The following is a 24,729-nucleotide window of genomic DNA, read 5'->3' as shown; positions in this document are numbered from 1 at the left end:
CAGTACAGCATGCCCCCAAAAAATGTTCTACTAAGATGCGCAAGGAGGTTATCCAATAGTAGTCCACCCCGTCACCTCAGGTAAGACAGGGAGAGTACGCTTCTTCCAAAGCAGAGTAGTAGTTTCTCATTATGGCATTGGTGGTTTTGTTGATGTTTTACTGTACACAAATCAATAAATTATTCTCTAAGAATATTTGCTTTTGTGTTAATTTGCTGCTTTGTGTCATTGCACTTCTGTATTCTTCCAATGGGGACTTACAGCTCAGAGATGGACATATCCCTTCTTTTAATGCGCAGAGATATGGTCAAATCCCTCAAATGAATCACTGTTAAGATGTGGCAGGAGCAGAAGAAAATAAGATATGACATATTCCATTGCTGCAGCTTCTCCCTGCTTTTGGAAAGTAACTACTTTTTTCATAACCATGTTGTCAGGTATTTCCAAAACTATTTTTTTTAAAGCCAAGCCTCATTACATCAGTCTGGTCTTTAATACGTGTCCATTTACTTTATCCAATGGCTTTTGAAGCAGCCTTCAAAGACACTTGCTTAAAGTAGGCTTTCCATCCACTAATTAAATGTTAACAATCCCTTGTAATGAGCAACACATTTTTTTCCCCAAAAAAATGTGAATGTCTAAGATGGCTGATCATGTCAGCACTGAAGAGAGAGGTCATTTCTGGAGGATCTTCCATCACAAACATCAGAGAACAGTAAAGTCACCAAAGGGCATCTGAAGCAGAAGCAATTTTCTCACAGTCTTGACACCTTCTAGTAAATTAGTCACTTCTCGAGGAAAATGACAGCTATATAGCAATAGAAAACCTTGTAAAGCTCTTCATTTATTGCTAGAAATGTTGTCTATGTCACTGTCAAGCAACAGTAATATCCCCCACCCTGTTTTATTCTCAAGTGCCCCATCTCACGTTCTTTTGCAAATAATGCCTTAATGAAGTTTAAATAACAAGTATTTTTCTTAGCTCTAAACACTATTTTCCTCTTACCTTCCTGCCTTTTTTCTGAATAAGTTAGTCTACTGAAGGTGATATACAAAATGAAAGGCTGTTTTAATTAGTGCAACATCATTGCAAGATAAAGCTGTGAAAACTGCAGCTTCAGAGAGGCATCATCTCTTTGGCTATTCTGTTCATTACTCGGATAAATCCCAGTATCTTCAGCATGTTACATGTGCCATTTCAGTGAAAACACTCATGGAACAAGATCTGTAAGTACCCATCTCAGAATGTACCCTAAGAATGGAGCTTGAAAGCCATTTCAGACTTCTTTTTCCCTCAGCAGAGTCACAGTTCTAAGTATTTTAAATATATTCTAAACATATACACATACATACACTTTCTTTCTTTAGAATAATTGATATTAATTCAATGCCTTTATAATTGGCCAGACCTGGCAGTCACTGAAAACCGAAATCCTCTTATTTCCATGACAGTCAGGACATGGACAGCAAAAGAAAAAACAAATTCTAAAGTGAATACTCTGTGGCTGATTATCTTTAGTGCTAAAAGGGTAATAGCTGTTATATAGTAAAAAAGAAGTTAGGCAAATTCATATACTCTTTGGAGAATAAGCATTTACCAATTAAAGACACTGACACACAATGCAAGCCAGTTACTGTGTAGAATACTGGTGCTACCTCAAACGCAAACTGTTGTAGGATGCATGAATATTGCAGGAAAGCATAGATTTAGAGCACCTAGAGTTCTTACGCTGATAGCACAGTTCACCCTCAAAAGAACTCTGCAGACTCACACAATCATACAATATAACTTGGGATGGAAGGGACATCTGGAGGTCCAATGCCTTCTCAAAGCGGGACGGGCCTATAAGTTGGAAAAGATTGCTCAGAGCCTTATTCAATTGAGTTTTAAGCATCTCCAACGCACCTACAGCCTTCCTCGGCAATCTGGGAATTTTTGTCACTACAACTTATGATCGTTATCTTGTTATTTCATTATGCCCTTCTGGAAGGAGTGCAACTCCATCCTCACTCCCATTTTCCAGGTTGAATAAAGCCAACTCTCTGGATTTGCCTCATACATTATTACAGAAAACCTCCAAAGGCTGCTTTCATGGTGAAGGATGATAAGTTCAGAAGTCCTCCAGCGCTGAAGTCTACATGCTGGAAGACATCCTGCAAGGTGTGTAAGCAGCTGCCACCTTTGGCTAAACGGCTACTCCGTGACAGTTTGTTAACAGAGCACCTCTTCACACACGCTAGCTGCTCTTGAAGAGTTCAGGTAGCAAGACAAGGTTCCAACATAAGATTCTTGAAAGCTTCCATTACTAAACACTTTTACAGATAAGGTGCAGAATCACTGAAAATCTACCAGCTTGTTTTTCAGAAGCAACTTCATCAGTTAGCAGCTTGGTTTCAGCTGCCTTCTCCGTGGACATCACTCCTCTCGTTTGTAGGAGTTTTCTTGTTTCGAGATGTCTCAAAAATCTTCCATGCATTTCATCTGAAAACTCATTTTCCAGAACCTTCATTCATCCTCCGTAGTGCCTAGCAGATTGGTTCTATCACATCACGCAATTATGAAAATCGGAGCTGTTGTGAAAACTTCAGCTAATTATAAAAAGTGAACCTGGCACTGAAGCAAAATTTGCTTAAACCCACCAGGCTGTGAGATTCCTTTCCCATGATTACCCCAAAACACTACATAGCCTCCTTAATTTCTGGAGAGCTCTCCACAGAGCAAAAATAAGCAAAATACTTTTCTATTATGCTTTGAATTCTGTCAGAGTAAGATTAATAAAAAGTTCATGCACCTACTGAAGCATAAAGATTACCTTCCCTTCACATGGAGATTCAGGAATACATTTAATGACATCTCAATTTACAGAGTTCTCTTTGAAAACCTTGTGGATAGGCTTGTGGTCAAAACCTAGTTAAAGTTATTTACTCCTTTGAGTTTTAGTTTAAAACATTTCTTCTTTCAGATGCAGCCCACATACTGTCAGGGCTTCTCTCTCTTTTCCTTTGTTTCCAGATTATGTAAGAAATTCAGTTCATCTTTAAAGAATAGCTTCTAACCTTGTGAAGGAGTAAATTATTATGTCAAGTTTCTTCAGTTAGCATACCTGTATAGTAATCTTTTTTCAATAAAAATAACCTTTTGTTAAAGGTTTTATTAGATTTTTCAGCAGACTGATAACAGTCAAATCTCAAGCCATCTGCAGGAACTGCTACAGACTCCCATCACATACTCTGAAGAGTGAAATTCTTCTTAGCGCTTTTGTTCAGACAATTGGATCGCTGTATTTTCCAAGTGCTTAATCACACAAAGGGCAGGAGCCCAAAGCCTTTACCCACACTGAACTCCTCAAATAGCCCTAATAAAAATCAGGCCTCAGGCAAATTATTAGCAAAATTTAAAATCACGAGGAAATTATCTTTTCCATTTTTAGCGCCAAGAATGGATTACTTCACAGAGATCTATAGATAGATAGTTCTTTCAAAGCCCACATACTTCATCTTTAGGCAGAAGAACACGGGTACTTACTGTAAGGATACATGAATACCCAGCATAAATCCATCCCTGTACTCCTAGTAAACTATCATGTTACTGGTACTTTAGCTTTCAGTACAGCAGCAAAGCTATATAATGAATCCACTTCCCAAAACGCTTTATTTTACACTTGAAGTGCTTCAGTCACTGTTTCCAAATGGGCTACTGTAAAACTGTAAAGACCCTACTTAAATGTCACCCTCCATCACCTTAAATATTTTGAGGTTGCATGGAGAAAGCTTACCCCTTGACTGCAAACCATGTCCACACGCCTCGTTATATCCCAGCACACCCTGTCTCACTGAATCTGGTACCAGTATACAGTGACTCCATCGATGGGTCTTCCACCTGTGAGAGGAAAAGGTCATCAATTAAGCAGCTAAAATTGGAAAACAATTAATATGTCCAGACAAAAACTTTTGAAAGCTGAGATATACATGATGATATACTGCAGAGACTCAAGGAAAAACCGCAACAACAACAACAAAAAGCTTTAATCAGACCTGAAATAAGCATTGTGAACTGAAATTCAGATGTAAGGTTCACCTTCTAGAAAGCCACACCATCCTTCCACCATATTTCCTTTTATTTTTGCGGGGCATAACTCAAAGTCACAAAATAAACTTTGTGAGCTTTGAAATCACTCTCTTTCTGCAACCCCTTTCTCACACAACTGATGCTTTACACAATCTGCTGCTTTTCCTGCTATGATGTGTGTCAGCCAGGAATGCAAGACAGCAGCTTTCCATAGTGCCATGCAGTACAGTGCCTGAATGTTTCAGCTCCTGCTCTGTCCCCACGTTCAGTTGCCTGCTCTGCTCTGAGTCCATGTGCTACAGGATGTGTGGTTTGAAGATTTATATACAAAGATATAATACATTTCTATTTACTAACATTGTATAACAGATGGGTCATAGAATTTTAATGAGAGCGGTGAGTAATTGCCCTATTGTACTATTTGTCTAATCAGAAATTTTTTAAGTGCATATTATTCACTGGAGTGAGAGCATCAGGGGAGAAGACTGTGTTTCTGCAATAAGCATACAATTATGATTAAGGCAGTTGAGTGCCTGTGATACCAAAACAGCTTGCATTGATTTTTAGGTACACTGAGGGGGGAGTTCCCAGTAAAATTATCCTTAAAAACTTCAGACCCTGAAGTTACCCTTTTCAGGAGCTGTGTCTATTGGTGCTCATTCTGATGAAGCCAGATAATTTCAAAACTCCAACTTGATCTCTACCTTTACATATTTTGCAAAACTTACTATTTATATATTGCTATTACTATTCATGTTATTGTTATAACCTTGCATTTTCCCAGTTCTATGTCATTTTCTCGTGAAAACTGTGCAGGATGACCCAACAAGATTAATTTCTAGAAAACTGGAAACCCACTAGCAAGAAACTGATTCAAAGCTAATATTTTTTACCTGTACACTGGACAAATGGGAATATCTTCACATTCTCTTTCTTCATACAAGGTGTCTGGGCATGCATGTCCCCCATTGGCAGCATCCTGAATGATAATCCTATACCGGGATTGCTTAACTGCTGTAGCATTGCCTGTAAAACAAAGAAAAAAATGGTTTCCAGACACAGTTGGCACCCTGTGTTAGTGATCTAGCTGTCTTGGCTAAAAACATCCTCACATTACATTTATATTCTGAAATTGTGAGCCCTCTGGCTCTCATGACCCCTCACAAAGAAGCGAGGGAATGGTACATCGGATCAAAAGCTTTAAAATTACAAATAGTTCAGCAGAGCAGCACCTGGAAGGTTGATAATTTAACAGCTTAAGAGATGCATCAGAAATGGCTTTTTTACAGAACATCAAATCAGACAAGAAAATAGCTATGAGCAAATGCTTAAACACCTGAGCAAGGGGGAAAAAAAAAAGAAGAAAAAGAAACCTGTTACAATGAAAGATTTTGTTCTTGAAAACATATTCTGGTGGTCTCAGGCTGCTGCCACCTGTCTGTGCCTAGAAATTATAGATGATAACTTCCTGATAAGAAAACCATTGTAACCAACAGAGGCTAATTCTCTGCTTAGCCTGAATTATGCACAAGGTCAATGCATCTGGAACACACCTCACAATCTGTGGTACAGAATGCAGTGCGAGAGACAAGGCAAGGGTTTACACCAGTGTGACCTGATAGCTAAAGCAAACACAATCCTTGACTGCGTAAGTGGGACGTGGAATCTGAGAGCTGGCGTAACTGCTGTGCACATCAGCAACTGCAAAATGGAAAAGGGGTCTCAATAGAACTTAAATATTCCAGACCAGGAAAAGCTGTCTTATGACAGCAGACTTCATTGGATTTGTCCAAGAGTGAATAGTGGTCTGTAAATTAACCCAATTATACGAGAATTATTTTTGAGCCCCAGACAAGGACAAGGCTGCAGTAGGAAGATTATGGTGCTTTAGAGCAGAAGAGAAACATCACACCGTGGACACAAAGTGCAAGTACAGGTCCAATGAAAATGTTTGGCTCCAAAAATATCAGTTTTACAAGCCTTCACTCACACGTGTGCTATCACTGTGAAATCACCACAGAGGGGCTTGGCAGGAGGCACCAAAGGTTGCTTGCCCCAGTATCGTACCCTGAGGCAGGATAAGCACACCCAGGGCAATCCCCTTCCTAGTTCTTTCACAGCCACCACCCAAAGCAGCCCTACAGCTTCCTACAGTCTCCTTTCAGATGACGGGCCCACTACTTGTGGAGAATCTTTCCTTAAAATCGAATACAAGTCATCCCTCCTATAAATTAAGCCAAACCTTTTTAATCTTCTGTGCACTAGACATAACAAATGTTATTCCTATTGTCAGATGAATAAATAGTCTTTATGAAATGTTAAGGGCTTGTATCCACTCCAAGTCTTCTCTAAACTAAGCAAACCCAGTTCTTCATAGGTGCTGTTCAGTCATCTCTCACTGATCCCTTTCCTACAACGCAGTGCTCAAGGAATCCCACCTGCAGCCTCACCAGTGCACAGCATACCAATACCTTCGGTGGTGTACACACACGTCCATTGAATTTAACAAGCCCAATACGAGTTATAGCATTTCAAACTGCTGACTTTCATTCGTTTTGTAGTCTGTAGTATCTCCAGAGTTGCCTGAGACAGTACTGATGTCTTTACTTCCCATTCTGTCTTCGCGCAATTGATTTTTCCTTCCCAAGTCATATTTTGAAAAATTTCTCAAAGATTTCAGTATCACTTAATATATTTTATTTGCTACCTCCTTCAGCTCAGCACCATCCACTAATGCTATTACTCAGACAGATGAGTTGTTCAGACAAATACCAAATAGAACTGGGACAAGAGCAGTTTTCTGTTGAACTCCCCTTGGCTCATGCTCCAGTTTGATCCTGAGGAGTGGTATCTGTCAACCAACTGATTAGAAGCAGCTTTGCAGAGAAGGACCAAGGTGTCCTGACAGACACGTTAATGATGAGGCAGCTATGTGCACTTGCAGCAAAGGGTGACAGCATCCTGGGCTGCAGTGCCAGCAGGTCAATGGATCCTTTCCCTCTGCTGAGCACTGGTGAGCCATCTGGGTGCTGTGTCCAGTTCTGGACTCTAGAGGGTAAGAAGGACGTGGATATACTGGAGTGAGTTCAGTGAACAGCCACAAAGATGATGCAGAGGCTGAAGCGTCTGACACACAGGAAGAGACTGGGAGAGCTGGGACTGCTCAACATGGAGAGAAGGCAGCTTGGGGGATCATATCAGTATACCCAATGGAGGATGGTAAAGGAGAGGGAGCCAGACATTTTTCACAGTGATCTTCACTGAGACATTTTTCAACCACCTGAATACCCATTTACAGTGATTTAATTCGAGTCACTGTTCTTCAGCTTTCTGATAAAAGTTTCACGTGTCAAAAATCTACCACTTCCCTTAGTTAGTGCAGGAATGCTGTCAGAAGAGATTAAATTTACTGGGCATTATTTGTTCTCAACAAATCCATACTGGCCAGTTTATCATAATCTTATTCTTATAAAAGATGTTTACATCTCAGGTAATAACTAATTCTTGTGTTTTTCCACATGATGAAGTTAGGATGAGTAATCTATAATTTCCTTGATTTCCTTGACCTTTCTTTTGTTGTTTTTGTTTGTTTTGCTTGTTTGTTTGGGGTGAGGGGGTGGGGAATTACTAGGGTTTTATTTAGTTCTCTAGGACTTAGCAATTTCTCATCCAGAAGATAGTAGCCAGATGCTCTGACATTACTTACTACTTCTTTCTCTATTCATACAGCCCTACTGACGTGGAAACAGCTAATTTCTTGAAATATTTATTATTTAGTCCATTCCTCTCCTGGCTGCAGACAGAAAACAACAGCAGAATTGCACATTCCCTGTTTTGCATTTCCCTCATTTCTCAATAAGTAATGGATATTTATTTCATTCAGCTTCCACTTACTTCTAATCCATTTGTGTTATCCAATCCATTTTGTAACCTAGTATTCTTCTATAACTTAATCTGCATTCTTGATTTAGGTACTATGCTTTTGGGCATTCCTTTAAATTCACATTCAGTTATATGTTCGTTTCTAACTTTTGCACAACAATTTGGCTATCAAAAAAGAATCAAGATTCTGAACAATTCTGATGATGAGAAGAGATAAAAACAGAGCTGTGCTTGATATTTTCTCTTCACAGGTTAAAGCTTGGACAGACAAGTCATATAGAGGCCTATGCACACCTTGTTCCCCTGTGCTCCTGGCCCTACTAGCTATTGTAATAGTTTCAGGACAGAAAGTGGCAAAGTAAAGTGCAGTTGGGCTCGAGACCTTTGGTCTTTCTTGGTAGCTTCCAGACCTTCCTCATTCCTGTCTGCATAGGTGTAGCAGACAATTTGCTGAGCTTGTTGAAATTTGTCTTTTTTTAAAGCTGTCCTGCTGATATTGCTAGTTTTCCCTTCTCCGAAGAATCGTGAACTCTATTTCTTTGTGATGACTTTAATTCAAATTGTCTATCACCATTAGAATCTTAGCCATTTCCTTCCGATTAATCAGTACCAAATCCAAATGAGCTTCCCATAGTAATTTTCTCTACCTCAAGAAACTAAATTATCCTCAACATTTATTGCACATTACTCAAACCCCATTTTCAAAATTGAATTTCCTCATTGGCTTTTCTATAGACTTCTTTACAAATGTTACTGAACGCAATTTTTATATCTCATTTAAGATTGTTATAGCTTGGTTTTCCAAAGTATTAACATTATGTAGGACTCTACATTTAAAGCCAAACTTTAGCTGATTTCAAGCAAGGTTATGACCGCCCTCCTGAAAAATCAAGCCCCAGGATCTCAAAACAATCAACTTATATGTCCTTGACTCTGCAATTCAGATAACGGTGTTTGACAGTTTTGGGGGTGTCTTACCTCAGCTCCTATTCCCATCTTCCTGTCCCACCACCTCCAGTCTCTTCTCTTTACACAAAGACTCATATGACTCCTCCCATCAATCCATTCTTTTAATCCCTCCTTTGCTATCGCATCTTCACTTCTTCTCCATTTGACCCCCACGGCTTCCCTGGCACACTGCTCACGGCTTGGAGAGGTGGATTCCCGCTGTCAGATGAGGGACAAATTTCTTGCTCACTACTCTAAGGTCTGGCTTTCTCTTGACAGAATTGCTGCCCCAGCTTTTACAGGAAGCATTCAGCTTCATCCTTTTTGCTCCTGACTGGAGGGAAGGGGACAGACTTGTCGGCATCAGTCTTCAAGTACACAAATAATAGGGACAGACCCTCCAAGATTTTAGTTGCCAAAATCAGATCAGTCTCCAGTATTTTTGTGCAGATAAGAGTTTCTGAAAGCATAAGCCTAAGTTTGACCAACTCTGGTTGAGTATTTATGAGAACTGACAGTGGCAGATCCTTGACAAAAACTGTCTGACACAAGGTAAAGGTCACTGGAATTTCTTACTGAGGCAAGCCATACATTTTGTCCACTTTCACTCTACCTTGTTTCAAATACGTTTTAAGTCATAGAAATAAATTTGATAGATATGGCCTAACATTTCATGTAAACTTGTTTAGAGAATTAAGCAACAATGAAATTGCTAACCTTCACCCCGGACAACCAATGTCCAGAAGAGGAAAGTCACTTACAGATACCATCTATTTTCAGGAGGGAGATGAAAAATTTTATTTATTGTGAGTTTTGTTTTGTTTTAATCTCATTTTAAAGCTATGCTGGCAGACCAGAGAGCACATCACCCATGCTGGGAGCAGATACCTCACCAGACACCTTGACCATCGAGTATGCAGGAATATCTACATGCTCCTCATTCAAACCATTTAATTTTCTGAAACCTCCATGTTGAGTCTTTGATTCTTGTTTCAATTCATCCTCAAAGACCCATTAAAACAGATATATTATAGGAGACTGTGGTAGACAGTTGTCACCTTTAAGTATCTGAAATGGCAGAGAATCAATAACCTGCAACAACCTCTCCATTCTGCCTCACCAACAGGTGTTTTGATTCAATTGCACTTCCTTTGTGAATTATGTTGTCCGTCCATCTGTTATTGCCCTAAGTTCACTGCTGTCTACATTTCTGAGGTATGAGATAATCCGTTGCCAGAAGACAGCCTGTTGTCTGATGACATTTAAATGTAGGGAAAATGTCAGCTTTTTTACTGTTAAATAGCAAAGTTGGATGCATTTTCTCAGATAAACTACAAACAGCTTAACTGGTAAAGTTCTGTGTAAACCTGATTTAGTGACTGCATGTTTGTCTAAGCTCTGATCTTATGCTGGTACACATTTAATTTTAAATCTGCCAGGCAATACCTGCTCCAGCTTGATGTGCTTAGTAATTCACCATCTGTATATTGTTTTCATTAAATACAACTTTTCTATAAAACAACAAAACCCCAAACAACTCACATACATATAGTGGTTTCAAAATTTCATTATCATGCTGAGGTTTTAATTGTGCAATGCAAATTAAAAAAAAATCTTGCAGTGCAGCCATATCAATAATGGATCTAGCAGAAAGCAAACTCCCCCATCTAAGAAGTTTTAATTTAGAATTATATTAAAATGATAACATTGCCAAGAAGGTTAAATAATTAATTTCTTCTCATTTTAATTGTAGACTATTATTTAATAAACAAAGTAATTTGCCAGGTAATTTATTCTACTTCTTCATAGGCAGCTCATTTAAAGTCTAAAAATAAATTGCTAATTAAAACAGGATTCACTGTTTTAGAAAGCAACTCATTTTCCTGTAAAATCTAACAAGGACTATGCTAGAGCATCCACTGAGAATCTTTGAAGGGCAAGGAAGCTGCCAAGAAAAAGGAAATACTCTGGTAACTAAGAAGACTTTCATCTGAACAATTAATGAAACACAGATATTTGCCACAAAAAAACAGCAGTAGATCATTATAAAGTAACTTTGCTAAACACCTAGCATACAAAAGCTAACCAACTAGATCAAAGAAACATATGGTACTTGAAAAAACACAGAGTTGTTTGCACAGCCCTGTGCATACATCTGGATTGGTCAGGAGAAATAAATTTCATATAATGAAGCAATTCCTCAAATATCCATACAACACTGGGGCCTCAGACTTCTGTCTTTGAAAGAGTTCTCCCTCAATGCTTGGGTTGTCAAATTTTAAATTCCATTGTGTCCCTCTTCTAGGCATCCACAGGAAGTACAAGGTGATGGGGAAGTTCACAGGGAGAAAAGGAAGGGTTTGTGTCTCCGCAGATCTTTTGTCTCTCCACTCACTTGGGTATCCCTGCCCACTGGTGTTTGCATTTCCCAATCCGGCGTTATCCACACCGGCAGCCACCTGTCTCTGCCTGCGATGCTCAAGACTTGTTAGCAGCTTCTGCTGCCAGAAAACACAACTGAGAAGAAACCCTGCAGACCAGGGAGCTGCTAAAGCCCCAGTAGTAACTCTGAGGTGAAGGCAGACGTCGTATGCCTGGATGTTCCTCAAGACCTCGCCCCCCATGTCATTCCATTCCCCATGTCCATCGATGTAACAGTTTGCCCAAAATTTTGTTCTCTTTTTAAAGGCTTACCAGGTTGACATGTTGTTGGGCAGCGAGTCCACTCGCTGAAAGGCGTAACGATGCAGTCCTTCTTGCAGAGGAGGACACATGGTCGCGCAGTCTCAGGTCTGGTGGAATCTGGACATCTATCAGTTCAAATGCAAAGATACCATGCCATCAATAAACACCAAATCTGTAGGGAAATGTTCATCTCATAAGAGTCTCACGGGGCTGCGAGCGTACTGCCATATGAAAGATATCACTCCCACTCACAGCCAGCCTCACTTTTATTCCCCCTTGCACTCATGCTACCAAACTGAATTCAGCACACTTGCACAGATTTTAAAAATGTTTAAAAATGATTTAAAAAAGACCAAATGTTTGGTCTGATGAATACAGAGTAAATGTAACACTACCTATGATGCCTAAAATACAACGCTCACTGAAGCAACACAGATATATTTATTGCCAAAGAAAATGAGTAGTTATGTTTATAAGGTAGCCCTGTTTAGCACAACATACAACAGCCTTCAAACCACTTGCAACTGTGTGTAAAGACTGATGTGATATTCCTCTACTTTCAAGCTGCTAGGAAATACAAAAGTAACTTAAAGTCATATTTGTGCCCCCTTCCCATTATGCAGCAGGAGCTTGCAGGACTGAGGCCTTGATTGCTATTTGGAAAGTTGTACAGCATAGTATAGGGGGAAAAAAAGTGATTTTTTTCTTGATTTTTTAAGTCCTAAATGAATAATATGTAACATATATTCTAATAAAGGCTTCAGACACAGACAATTAATATTTAAAAACTAGAAGGGTGGAAAAGGGACAATTTTCTGGAAACGGGCATATCGTGCTCCTCAAGTAGGTTGTCAGAAAGGGTATTACCCTTTTCTAATTTTTATCAATTTCTAGTAGAAAGATCACTCAAAGATGCTTAGGAATACATGCAACCCAAAATGATCACATCTGAAAGAGGAACGTGCCACTAAGCAAAGCTAGGAAAGAAAAAAAAATCGAAGTCATGATTCTGTTACTGAGATGGTAATAAAATACTGAAAGGTAAAATTTAAAAGAAGATAAATATAGAGAGGCATTTGTACTCATTAAGCAGGACTATTCTAGAGGGCAGAATTCTGTTATCTCTCTTCTGTTTCTGGTTAGTAAGGTGTTGAAACACATTTTTGCAGTAATTCTAGTTTTATTCAGCTTTCTGTGCCATGCACCTCCTTCAAATACGGTGTAATTTTTCTTCATGAAATCAGGAAAAATGCAGAATACAAAAAATTCAGTATGCTAACACACAAAGGCTATTAATTTACATAATACATCCCATTTCTGAAGTCACATAATGGTAGACTTTCGCTGCAGCAGTTCTAAATGCAACATTACTTTAGGTCAGTTTTCATCAACTCAAACATAAACTATGTCAGCAGAATAACTTGCTCTGGTTCAGTAATCCTCAATTTGCAGTTTCGGTACAAAGGGCTTGGGTTCCCCACAGAGTCCCTCACCCCAGGCATCTGCTCTAAGGGCAGTGCATGCAACCCAGTGCTTGTGCCCTCACCAAGGAGGACTGCCCTCCCCTCCAGCACCATAACCATCCGGACCCTCTTGGATAGTAATCAGATACTGCTTTAATTCAGAAACCCCAAGTTTACGTTGGTTTTATCCCTTGATTTAGAACCATCTTTCTTAAGATGTCTAAGGTTTTCATTCCTAAGGCAGCTATCTCTATAAGAACAATACCCAGAGAGGCAGAAAAAAAAGTAAAAGAAAAAAAAAAAGAAAAAAAAAATCAGTAAGAAGCTCTTTTAGGGACTCTGAAGTCCTCTCTGGTACAGCTACTTCCATCACACAAGGAATGCTGCGGTGCGGAAGCTACCACACCAAAGCCAAGGGCAGCCCCTTTCTGCAAGCTCCAGTACACAGATCTTTTCTTTTGGTATGATTTTTTTCCCTTCAGACACTTCATGTGACTACTTACTTTCCTCCTTCAGTTCCTTTTCCCCTTACACTGTCTCAAAGTGGAGGGGGCAAACAACTATTTTAGATGTTATGTAGCTCTATAAACAATATGTTTAATTAGGCAAAGTTGCAGCATATCAATAGATTCTAGATATAAATGAGTACTAGATTTCTTCCCTTTTATTTAATTAATCTCATTAACCTCAAGAATTTTAATTAACTTTACTGAAATCAACACAGTCTGCTTATACCAACAGGATTGTTTTGAGAGCTACAATAAGAAATGAAACTCAGTTGTTAGTCTCTAGACTCATTATCAGTGGAAAAAATAATTAGCAGTGTCTTGATTTTTTGATATTAGGGAAAACATCTGTGCTGCTTATTTTCCTCATTTACTAAAAGCAAAGCAAAATTCAGAATATTTGTACTTCAGAATACATAATTTTGGTGTCTTGGTATCACATCATAGAAGTTATATAAATCAACTGAATTATATATATAACATATTGTTCTCTCTCGTTATGGTGTAACTATAATGCAAACTATTTTTTTATTATTTCATTAGAACATTGTTAGTAATGCATTCATGAATGTTATATCTGGATGCACTTTGTATTTTCTTCACACCTGTCCTTGAGGAAAAACATTTGCAAAAAAATGTGAATTTGAATAGCAAAAAAATCAATGGCACTAAGAACATGCTTTTTTTTTGGGGGGGGGGGGGGGGGATTTACACATAAAAATTAAAAATGAGATAGCTATTCATTTTTGTTACCTATTAGTAACCTTTACATAGTAGTGATGGAATAGTAGCTGGAGAATTAGCCCAGAAATAGAATTATTAAAGTTGCTGATTCTCTACACTAGCTGAAAATGCTTTTATACTTAACGTACTGTAACTACAAATCATCACTTGAGTTATACAGACGAAGGAATACTGCTAATAACCGTTCTTTGAATACCTTTTAGGTGTAACATGGCCGGAACTACTCTTCATGCAGGAGACTTTCCTTGTCTGTATGCCCACTCCACAAGTGGCTTCTCCACTCCAACTGAAGGTCGTATTCAATGCAATCAGGGCGTCTTCAGAGCAAGAGCTCCAGGGAGAAGTCTCCCAGTAGAAATGCACACACGGGTGATCATTGCAGGCACGATGCTCCTGCAGGACTCGGTCAGGAGGACAGGCTTTTCCACCTAGAAAGTGTCAAAAGAATACAATATTTTATCTTATGACGTGGCAAAAGGAAGTCATGGAAAAAAATAAATGTGATAGGTTCGCTTAACTTTTTTTGTTCCATTTAAAAATAAATAAATAAATAAAGCTTAAATAAAGCTGTTGACCTTTATGGCTGCAATAACAACTTTCTAAAATATTGTTTCCCCATTAAACTAGCCTTGCATAAAATTGTGTTCCAACACATAATGGAAACAGAAATAGGCAAAGCATATTTTTGAGTTACCTTATTGATACTCCTACGCACAGCCAAGTTGATTCCATTTAAATGGCAGTATCACTCAGCAAACATGCAATTAGCTTTAAAGACAAATTAAGCATTATTTTTATGTTCATACTCCTTGCTAATTTCCCAAGGAGGAATATCTCTTAGTAATACTTGTACTATATCCACAGAGTTGTATAGGGTGTTAAACCATACTGATGGAGATTTGTTAATACCAACTGATACCCACATCTGCAAATCAAGCGGGAAAAACTTGAAAGACAGAGTTTGAGTCTGAAGCCTTATCTTTTCTGAGGCTGCATCCTCCAAATTCGTGTCCAAAGATTTTGCTAAGATACTGCACTTTGTCAACAACTTGTAATAAATCCACAAAGTACAGGAGTATGAACAGTCTCTCCAGAAGCCTTAACACTCCAGTCAGCAGCCTGAATTTATTCCATAAAAGCTGCAGATGTTCATAGCTCAAAAGCTAGAGAGTAATGCAATGAAATTGTAACAGTAAGCATTGTCATTTTAGGAAGAAAGAAGTAAAAATGACTAAAATCAAAACCATTCTCTTCCAGGAGGCTGAAACTGGCAACTTATAACACAGCAAAAGGGCATCAAAATTAAAGCTACAGGTTTCTGAAAGAACTGAATTGTTGGGGCCAGATATCGCAAGGCTCCGAGCACCTTTATACCCTACTAAAATCAACAGGAGATGAAGGCATATTGCTCCTCAAAGGGATGCTGATCACCTTGCAGGACTGAGCCTTCCCAAATGAGGTATGACCCCAAACAGCCACAATAACACTGAGAAAAGAGAGGAATAGAAATTTCGTAGCACACTGATTTGGATAATTATACTACATTACTGTCCTCTTTTTCTTCTTTTCATGAGCATGGACTGTTCCACATCATGTTCAGTCTCTGAAAGGTTTAGTACAATGATAGAGTGGAAAACGCCCCTGGATATCTTACTTTCCTGAAAAACTTTTGCTTGGAAGGAAAACTGCAGACTGGATATGCTCTTGAGCATTTGAGCACACTTCCAAAAAAAATAAAAAATAAAATAAAATAAAAATAAAAAGCAAACGGCGAAATATCTGGTCCATTAGACAGGGAAAAAAAAAAACTAACCTAAAATTTGGGCTTCCCAGGGAAAAATGATATGCTGTTTTCTCAAAAATACCCACAGTAAGGCAGAACTCTTAAACCAGCAAGAGTAATAAGGGAGTTTTAATTTCAGAACATAAGTAATGCCTGATGGTTCATTCAGCCTAGCAGTCCGCCTGCAAAAGTGGCAGCAGGAGATGCTGTTCAGCAAAAGCACAAGAGCCTGGCCACTTTCTGCAGCTCATTCACAACTTTTGTGCAAGGAAAGCAGAACAGCACACCCCTGTCTAGCCCATTTAGAAGACATTTATGGACCTTTTATGGACCTGTTGTTCATCAGTTCCTCTAATCCATTTTAAATCTGCTGAGACTCGCTGCCTCCACACTCGCCTTTTGCACCGAGTTGCAGAAGTTTGCTGTGCTGAGAAACATCTTTTAAAACTTGATTTTAAAGCAACCTCTTCTAGTTTCATCAACTGCCTCCTGGTTTCATGGGATTTTGCGAACGGCTTGGGGAAAATGACCAAAGGGTTTGAACTGAGGTCACCCTGCAAGACGGCATCCAAAAGTCCTGAGAGCACAGCCAAGCCCAGCATTGTCTCAGCTGATAGAGGACAAAAGAAATATGATCTGCAACGGTTAGCAGACCTCAACAGAAGCTGGTGGCTCACCTATGAGCTGGATATGAAAGAGTCAGAAAACAGAACATTACCTTAGTATTACAATGAAAACAGTAATAAATCCATTTCTACTTCATTCTCCCCAAATTCCGATTAGCTGTATGACTCTGCATGGTAAAATATTTTATGCTTTGCTAAAGATGTTTAGAAAAAGTTGGAGTATTTGGTTTTGTTAATTAATTATTCCTTTCTAAGAAGCTTGAAATATTCAGTTCAAAGCATGCCATTTTTAGTTTAGTATGCTTCAGACTACATATTCTTGAGATCCCTGAGCTTACGGACTTCTAGAATTCATTTTTTCAGCCCTAGCAATAGTTCAGCCTTTGCTCTACTTCCATAATTCCATGCTAGTCTCTCATTTGCATTTCGTTCCCCCTACAGAAAATATGAAGCCAACTTTATTTTTCATTTTAATTATTCTTTCACTCATAGACTCACTCATAGACTTTTTTAGTAGTAGTTATTATCATTCAATCAACAATTATATAGCAGTTTACATCCTGAAGGGTCCCAATTTTCTTTGCAAGTGCTTATAAGGATGTTTATGTGAGTACAGACCATTCATATGAGCAAGGGTTTGCAGGATCAAGTCCTTAACATTGCCCCAGAAACAGTGGGTGGTTTTAATGATAATTTACAAAACAGCACTTAACAGAGCTTGTCCTAGACTAGATTTGCATCTGAAGTGTTTTGCTGCTGGATTAACTGCACATAGTGCTGACAATAGTAGATATTTTCTGTTGTGTCAACAAGGCTTTAGTCTGTTAGGCCTGTTCACGTTTTATGAATTTTTATGCACTCAGTGTGATATCATTCAAATCCTTTGAAATAAACCAACACGTAAATGAAATGTTGTATGTGTGACCATTGTTAGAAGACTATAATTCTAGCAAGACATAGTTTGTGTAGAAATCATATCACTGTGATGTTGGTACATAAAAATCCAGGTGCATGATGAGTCCACGAAGATCCAGCAGAAATTATGTATATTCATCAAGAGCTGTTTACTTATTTCAACAGAAAAATAGGAAGGTCAATACTTTTCAGGTCTGCATTAATAAAACAGATAGGTCCTTTTCTATTTCCCTTTTTTACACAGCTCACTGTTCTCTTTTAAATTGATACTAATATGTTTTGATATGAAAACACTTGCATGGTAAGATTATGTCATGCTGCAATTTCATTAGTGTAGGACGTAGCTCTCCTGAAATAAATTCACACACAGATCTGGCCCTAAAATATAAAATAATTCATAGGCTAACGCAATAATTTTGAACTATGACAGAATTTCAGTAAGTAACACATGTATTAACTCAAGCCTGTAAAGATCATCTGTTAGTTGCTAGGCATGAAGTACAGACAAGACGTATTATTTCTCGTTGCTTCAGTATTGGGATTAGTTTTGATCTAAATAGTTCGGCTGAGGAACACAAGTCAATTCATTAAATAAACAGTGGTTAATCCAAAATATTTACCACTTACCCTCTGCTGGAAGGGCCAAGATGGACCTACTCCTGCTTTGACTGCCCTCGGCATTTTTACTGGAGCATGAATGGGAGCACGGGGACCACTGGGACCACTCGCTGATCACACAGTCCGTTGCACAAGGGATTTCACAAGCCATGACTTCAGGACGTGGATACTCTGAGCAAAGGTGATGAGGTACTTCTTCACCTAAAGCAAACAAAACAAAACAGAGGGAAGTTCGACTTGCTTTAATATCAATGGTCTGTATCGAACAGACTGTCTTTATATCAAATGTCTGCCTGACAGTGGAGGAATATACCACAAAGGAGTGCAGGATTCAGCTTCAGGCTTGAAAGTATAATATTTGAACAACCATCTAAATTATTTCTTCAGAGAAAAAAAATGTGTTTTAAGCTTTATGTGTAACTTTGTGACTACAGTCCACTTTATAAAGCACACAAGCTTGAGGAATGTGATAATCAATAAAAAGCTGTAATATCAATTATCATCAGAATCCCCGTATTTTCCAGCAAACTCCAACTACAGAACCTATTTTCCACAATATAAATTTTACACAGGTCCCCCACAGAAGACAGTTTTCTTCTTCCTGCAGGACAAAGTATCTGACAGACGTTTTGGTCATTGTCCTGTCACCTCACTAGAACTAACCACATACCATTTCTGTGTGCTTTTCACACAAAAACTAAGAAATTCAACATAATGGTTCTATTGTACCAACCTCGCCTAAGGAAGAAATACCTTTCAATGGGGATGAACTAAGGGACAGGGACCAGAAGCATACATCTTTCCAAAATCCCTTTCAACAAGGCAGGACATTGGGGGTGGTGGGGAAAAGCCTACCAACCAAAAGAAGAGCTGGCAGAACGGGCAGCAGAACAAAGTGCACATGAGGGATGTAATGTGGCATACAACACATGGGACTATTGCTTTAAAAAGTAAAACAAAATAGAATTCTACTTTCAAAATATCAAGGGAAATGTCCAGTAATTTTGTTAATTACGCAGACATTACAAGGACATCGTAACTGATAAATATTCACAAAACATAACTCTTATGGTACTAAATTACACCCAATGTTTAATAAACATAATTCAAATGAACAGATATGGTTGACTTTGCTACACTGTTCTCTTGCTTAGTGTTTCTGGACCCTCATGAATTTTCAGTTAAAATCCAAAATTTCAGGAGGCTCAAATCTTCCTGTTTATAAACAACAAGCTCACATTGAATGCTACCTCTTTTGCCCTTATAATAGCTACAAAGCTCTCCTTCGAGGTTTCTTTAATTATAGATCTATGAAAAAACATAATGACTAACCAAGCTCAATTATATGTAGGGAAAAAAAATGTTAAATTTATAATGGCAACAGCAGAGTAACACTGGTTCTTTCACCTCACTCTAGAGGAACAGGGTCTGTGATGAGGTAGCCCAAGATGCAATTATAACCAGGAGGATAGAAATCTATATTGCTTTTGCAAGACAATACATGTACGGGTGAGTAAATAAGAGAAGGAGGCTGCTAGCGAGACTGCATAAAACTGTCAATAGCACCGTTGTATTATCTGCAGTTGCATCCCTAAATGAAGACAGGCTCATCACCCTCAAGGCACAAATAAAATTTTCCAAGCATATTATAAGAAGTAACGGAGAACCTAGCAGGCAATCAGACTGCAAAATATGTTTAAAAATATTTTATAGTCCTTTTTCCTTGCATTTGCCTATGTTCATCAGGAAAGGCTTGATAAGCCCAATCATTTTAGTACTATTTGTTGCAAATCTGCTGAATAACAAAATTAAGACCAACACTCCCCTTTGCAGACAGCCCCAAGTCCTGAGCAGCACGAGCCTATTTTGGTACTGCATTTGGCATCCCTTGCAAACCGTGCTTAATCAATCATTTGCTTCAACTAGCCTGTTATCACCACCGCTGCTTTGGATGCTCACATAATGCTGAGAACTATCTTCGGAGAAAAACAGCATAAAAATAAATAAATAAATAGAACATAAGCCTGTAAGCCTTATTCCAGCAGTCCCCTTGAGTCATCATAGTGTCAAAAGCCCTGCTAACATTTTGACAGCTTGTCTGTATAGCAGAAGATAACATGAGGGCATCCTGGGCAGACTTGATTTTAGGAATCATTGGTACAGTAAAATCAAGAGATTATAAGCTTTGGTGAACTACTGTAAAACATCCATCCTCCTCTCCCCTCACGTTCACAGGGAAGTGTGCAGTCAATGACAGGGATGAGATAGATCATGGCCTGGGGAGTTGTCACAAACATTCGTCCTACAAGCACACATCCCTTCCCTCCACCTGTGCGAGTTATCTTCATTATCCATGGGCTTTATGGCAAGGGAATTCCATGAAGTTCAATGAATTCTGGACTTGGCACAATTATTTCCAAAAATCAGATTGTGCCAGAGACATAAGCATTACAGACAGTCCTACTTGCCGAAAGCTGGGGGAGTCCTTACATTGATGCCTTTAGGACTGTACAAAGATTGCCTCCAAGCACCCAGCACTCCACTTGGAAGATGGTTCAAAGCATTCAGGTCTCCTGTGGGGTGGCTTCTTCCACCCATGAGCCTAGGTAAAAGCGTGCACTTACATACCCCAATTCCCATTCCACAGATTTTGGAGCAACCACCCTGTGGGAAAGTGAGGCAAAGGTGCAAAATCTGCTTTCCACTTCTATCCGTGATTTCTTTTCACATTTGATTTATAACAAGTGACAGCAACAGCACCATTGCAACCAGAGGCTGCAATTCATGGTTCCTCAGCGATGAAATGAATATTTGAGTTTTGTTATAAAGAGCTTGCCAACAAGTGCATGAAGGTATAATTCAAGACTCAGTTTGATTTACTTTATAGCTCTACTCACTGTGCTCAGGTTTAATTACTGGCTGATATTAATGTAGAGGTGTACCGTTCTTCTGTACCATCTGCCCAGCAGAGAATTTTCAGAAGCCTACCATATATTACAAAAGAAAATAATACTTCTCATGTTCCATGAAAACTGCTCAAACAGGATACAGCTGAAAAGTGCTTTAAGCATCGGCACAGATTTACAGGGAATATTAACTTCCCCAGAGCTTCCAAATTGTCCACCCAATACCTTGAAGTTGTAATTCTTATTGCAGATCTTCCAAATAATCTTTCTACAGGAAGATTTCTCTCTCTGCTAAATAAGGCTTTAAGCACCTAAATTACCTAAATGCAATACAAGTTCCCCTCCAAGTATGTGTTTAGATCTCAAGACGAAGCTTCTGAAATCAGCCATGGAGAGCTGTGGGGTGGCAGACAAGGATGCCAGTTTTTGTGAGTCACTCGTCCTTCAGGAAAAACAGCGGAAGAGACAGCACTGACAATGACAACTACAAATTTGCTCCCTATTCTAGTTTTTCAGATGAGAAAGGATGACACGGGAGTGAAGTTATTCTTGTAATAACCAGGAATTAAACTCAGTGGCAGTTCAGAGCACGGCAGTATTTCTTCAGGTACCTGGTCTTTCCCATTCAGAGCCCACGACAGTTCTCGTATAGGAAACCGGTTCTTGCCTGCAAATTTCTGTGAAGTCATAATAAACTTAGAGCACTGTTCATCAGTAAAGATAGCCCACCCAAGGCAAAAGGACAAAAAAAAAAAAGGAAAAAAAAGAAAGAAAAAAGGGTTCTTAGGTTTTGTGGAGTCCTCTAATCAGCTTGGAACGGATCCAACCCATCCAAACTATCCTACCCCAGGGGTTACTGCCACAGTCTTCATTGCCTCTCTTCAGGTATTACTTACTTGCTCATTTCATCTTTATTCCTCTCCCTTGACATTGGCAAAGTGCCCAGAATTAGTCTCAGGGAACTGTGCTTACTCCGAAGAGTATTTTTTCTGCTGTAATACCGAGCAGCACAAAGCCCCAGCTATTACGTAGATACAACGGGAAGATTGGTGAGGACAACGACTGAGCGACTGAAGAGCTTCAACCTAATGCTGAGGACATGCAGGTGGAAGTTCAGTGGGACTCAGATTGGAGCGAACCTCGGGAAATGCTTTCGGTCCACGTGGAAACCACAACCAACCTCTGCTAATAAAACCGCATGGGGAAAGCACTAGCTGTAAAACTGAACTTATGCCTGCGTTTGAGTTACAGCTGTTAATTATTTCGTGCTAGCCATGATCACCACAGCCGTTCAACAGATAATATTCTCAATATAGTAAACATTGAATCCCTTGCCTTCCATAGTCAGGGTGGAATAGTTACGAAAGAAAAGACAAGCACAGCATTTTTGCAAATACATTCGTTAATAAAATTACCAAATGCACGGGTCTCTTATTTGAATTCCTTAACAAGGCAACTTAACAAAGAAACTTAAAGAAACTACTTGGAGAAATACAATACTGAGTGGAATTTTTGGTTCATCTTAAACGCAAATGAAATTCTCCCCAACAGGCAAAACAAAACAAGGGAAAACATAAAAGCCTGCTTGAAATAAAGAGCGAGATTTTCCCTATTTTTTTCTATTGTCTTTTCCATTCTAGAAGAAAACAACATTTCCATAGTCTTGAATAAAGTATTTCATAGAGAGGTTCAGAATAAATGGTAACACTTCATTCTGAATCGGTTCGATATTAAACCACACCTGCCTACTTTACATGACACCTCACAGAAATCCCAGATCCAGAGCAATATTCTCTTTCTCCCCAGTGACTTGCATCCTCCCATCCCGTGACCCAGGTAATTGCACCGGCACAGCTGTCCCTCCTGGCTTGGCAGCAGAAGTACTGCATCACAGGGAATGTCCATGGGTCATTGGATGACTAAAGCAACAAAAATACAAAACCTGTTAAGCAGTAGGAATGGAAAGGTCAACAAATTGAGTGGGCACCACAATACTGGTTTCATTTTTAAAAAGAAGAATTTGAAAAATTAGTTTGAAGATTTCATGTCTGCATCCACGCGTGGAGCTCTGGCCCTGACCAGCCTCTGCAGCAGGGAAAGGCTTTAAGATCGCTCTTCAGATGGTTCTGCACTGCTACCTACAAGTTCAGAAAATTTATTTTTTGCACAAATGACTGCTGCAAAAATGCTGCATATTTAATGACAATTACCAGTTTGACATCAATATTTCTCCTTGTAGCATTTCAAATTATTCAGTGGAAATAATGAAGCCGTCATCGAAAATACTATATGTATCGTAAAATTTTATGTCCCACTTAAATCTCAGAGAAGAATGACAATAAACTTTGATTAAATACTTGCCTGTAACAGAATAAGATGTCAACAGGCAGTAGTAAATTCAGAAGAATTCATATTGACTGCATTCCACTTCGCTAACAGCAATTGCATTCAGAGAAAGCTGGCTGCTGACAACATCTTGGCCTAGGCATCTCATCAACTAACGAAAATGTTAAATTTAAAAGTAATAACAATCAAATGACAACAATAGGAGAGATTGCTTATAAACATTTTGAATGTGTTCATTTTATAACAGCATTGCTGACTTCTCCTCCACGTGGTACTGTCAGCAGCTGGGACCATCCAGAGACCGCCGTGCTCAGCCATCCCACACACGTTGCCTTGCACTGGGCGTGCAAAGTCACACTTCAGTGAAGTTCCTGGGTCCGGGCTGACTTCTGCTAATGCCAGTCAATAGGTAAGAGCATCTGGGAAGAGCCGTGTCAGTTTGTCAGGGAAAGCAGTGGCGTATGGAACACATTTAATTGTGGTGGTCCATCACTATTATCAGAGCCCCACACCAGAAAAGAAGAATGGAAGGACAGTGAAGACAAATGGAGGTGAAGATCTATCATGAAAACGATGAAGCAGAGAGGGAAAAAGAGCCGTTCACAATGGAAAAGAGGAAATAAGCACTAATGCAACAAGGATCATTCTGAGGGGAAAAAAGAATAGATGACAATCATTAAGGGTTTGAGTCAAAAGGCTTAGTTAAAAAACAATTACAAAAAACAAAGCATTAGATGAAGAGAAAAAAACACTTTCAACTGCATAACGCACAATGTAGAAAAACAATAACGTTTCAGGGTAATAAGAACAAAGGGAAGTAAAATGAAAAAGTATGAAAAAAAGAGGGAGTAAGAATAAATTTGAAAAAGAAACAATACGACTGTAAACATGTTACAAAATCACTGCAAAATCAGAAGGCTTGCCTTCATCTCTGCATTGCTGCCCACAGTCCTGTCGCTTATCCAAGTGGACTCCCTTATGACCATTAGAGTGTTTATGAGAAATAGAAGAAGAGCCTGGAAAGATGGGGTATTTGTTTTTCTTTCCTGTACAACTTCCACTGCCATTTGGACTGCTTACTCTCAACTGTTTTTTCCATTTTTGTTTATGTAAATACACGTAAGAAAATTGATTTGTGACCCTTAGGAAGCTCCATGAAAGCAAGCACCGGTGGGAAGTACGTCAGTAAGCAGCTGACAAGACTGCAGAGAAAATCCCAGGAGTGGAATATTCCCACC

The 24,729-nt window shown here is 39.0% G+C and overlaps 1 protein-coding gene across 10 annotated transcripts in view; it reads right to left on the bottom strand.

Annotated features, from left to right (window-relative positions):
* THSD7B (thrombospondin type 1 domain containing 7B) overlaps positions 1-24,729 on the bottom strand; it is a 456,617-nt gene that overhangs the window by 128,942 nt on the left and 302,946 nt on the right. For all 10 annotated transcript variants that reach the window (XM_080600715.1, XM_080600714.1, XM_080600720.1 and 7 more), the window contains 5 exons: positions 18,249-18,440; positions 14,494-14,725; positions 11,594-11,709; positions 4,963-5,095; positions 3,777-3,880 (listed from right to left, as the gene is read on the bottom strand). In XM_080600715.1, the coding sequence (XP_080456841.1) occupies positions 3,777-3,880; positions 4,963-5,095; positions 11,594-11,709; positions 14,494-14,725; positions 18,249-18,440 (777 nt within the window). The remainder of the gene's footprint in view (positions 1-3,776; positions 3,881-4,962; positions 5,096-11,593; positions 11,710-14,493; positions 14,726-18,248; positions 18,441-24,729) is intronic.

Source organism: Anser brachyrhynchus (assembly GCF_964034855.1).
Source record: "Anser brachyrhynchus genome assembly, chromosome: 7".
Taxonomy (NCBI): domain Eukaryota; kingdom Metazoa; phylum Chordata; class Aves; order Anseriformes; family Anatidae; genus Anser; species Anser brachyrhynchus.
This window is presented reverse-complemented; position numbering and strand designations above follow the sequence as displayed.